General features: G+C 43.9%; 1 protein-coding gene across 1 annotated transcript; it reads right to left on the reverse strand.

Moving 5' to 3' along the window:
• Positions 1–588: 588 nt before the first annotated feature.
• LOC120864517 (olfactory receptor 2W3) lies at positions 589–1560 on the reverse strand. Its single transcript, XM_040241586.1, has one exon. The coding sequence runs from the start codon at positions 1558–1560 to the stop codon at positions 589–591; it is 972 nt and encodes a 323-aa protein (XP_040097520.1).
• Between the last annotated feature and the right edge of the window lie 361 nt (positions 1561–1921).

Raw genomic sequence — 1921 nt, forward strand, 5'->3', positions numbered from 1 at the left:
CTTTAAGATTTAAATGACAAACATATTATTGTTATAGGTTAACTTCTTGGTTTATACAGAGTTCTTACAACAAACTTTGGGGAAAATGTCAAAGTTTGAGGACAAAGTGTAGATAACACATATGACTCAATGAAAGGCTTTGGATAAGAATTTGAAAAATTCAAGCATCCCTACGCTGAATTCCTATGTTGATGGCTGTTGACTAAGAGAAGTGATCGATCTGTGATCATTCTCACTAAAACACCCATCATTGCATTAGTGCATTAAAAACAAACAACAACAAAGGCAAAATTCTTATTAAGAAAAAAAGTTTCCTTCTTGGCACTCTGGCACAAAGTTGGAGAAACTCATCTTTATAACTATCGATATCACGGTGTCTTCATACCTGCTTTACAGATCACCTAGAGGTTTTTGGGTGATATGTGTTTTCCAGTTCACTCATCAAAACATATACTGTTTCGATGGAACTAAACCAGTTGTAAAGAAGTCCAGGGAAAGGTATATAAATTGGGAAGCAAAGGTAAGACCCAGATCTGATCCAACAATTCCAGATTCCATCAATGGTGCCTGATGGAGTTCATAACCAGGCTAGAGATGCCTGTCTGGGCCTTTCACTCTTATTCCTTTCTTCTCTCTGTCATGTAGCAACAATCTCCTCAATGCCCCCTTCACCTCTTTGTTTCTGAGGGTGTAAATCAGGGGATTCAGGAGTGGGGTGACAATGTTGTAGAAGAGGGTGAGGAACTTGCCTTGATCCTGGGAGGAGCTGTTTCCAGGTTGCATGTACATGTAAATGATGTTTCCATAGAAAAGTGAGACCACTGTGAGATGGGAGCCACAGGTGTTGAAGGCCTTTTGCCTGCCTGATGCTGACTGAATTTGCAACACAGCCCTCACGATGTAACCATAGGAGACCAGGATAAACACGAGGGGTGAGAGTACAATGCCCACTGCCAATACAAAGACAGTGCCCTCAATGGCAGCTGTATTCACACAGGCCATTCGTATCAGGGCAGGCATTTCACACAGGAAGTGATCCACACTGTGACGCCCACAGCGGGGTAAGCGTAGGGTGACTGGGGACATGGCCAAGGAGTTGGCCACCCCACAGCCCCAGGCTATCAACACCAAACCTAGGCAAAGCCGGGGATTCATGATCACCAGGTAGTGCAGAGGCTTGCAGACTGCAACAAACCGGTCATACGCCATGACTGCCAGGAGTAGACATTCCACACCACCCAGACCCAGGAATAGGAAGAGCTGGATGGCACAGCCTGTGTAGCTGATAGTCTTGTCACTTCCACTCAGGTTATACAGAAGCTGAGGGATGGAGCTGGTGGTGAAACTAAGGTCCAGGAAGGAGAGATGGGTGAGGAAGTAGTACATGGGAGTGTGGAGGTGAGGGTCCAGCCGAGACACCAGGATGATGGTGGTGTTGCCCACGAGGGTCAGGAGATATGCGATCAAGATAACCACGAAGAGGATTCTCTCCAGATGGGGCTGATCAGAAAATCCCAAAAGGAGGAAATTTCCCTGGGTGCTTTCATTGGTTCCATTCATCTCTACTGTTCCTGAAGAGGAATATTGATACTAATAATGTGAAAAGCCAATAAAATGGAGTGTTTACTACGAGTGTTTACAAGCATTCTTCTATGTTTTTTACACTTATTTACTCATTTAACTCCAACTAGAATGGTACGAAGCTGGCACTCTTACTGTCCTTGACCTACAGAAAAGGAAACTGAGACAGATGTGTGTTAAGTAAATTGTCATATTGTAGAAGGGGCAGAATGAATTTTGAACACAGAAAATGTGGCTTAGAGTCTTTATCTTTCACTGATGGTAGTGCCTCTAATCCCCAAGTCAGGAAAGATAAATCCTGCCATGGCCCAACTATTGATTCTTCTTCAGACACAAGTTT

Source organism: Oryx dammah, unplaced genomic scaffold (assembly GCF_014754425.2).
Source record: "Oryx dammah isolate SB20612 unplaced genomic scaffold, SCBI_Odam_1.1 HiC_scaffold_5, whole genome shotgun sequence".
Taxonomy (NCBI): Eukaryota; Metazoa; Chordata; class Mammalia; order Artiodactyla; family Bovidae; genus Oryx; species Oryx dammah.

What these genes read in the sequence shown, in the direction of transcription:
- LOC120864517 (XM_040241586.1), bottom strand. Translation starts at nt 1,560, where the DNA reads ATGAATGGAACCAATGAAAGCACCCAGGGAAATTTCCTCCTTTTGGGA.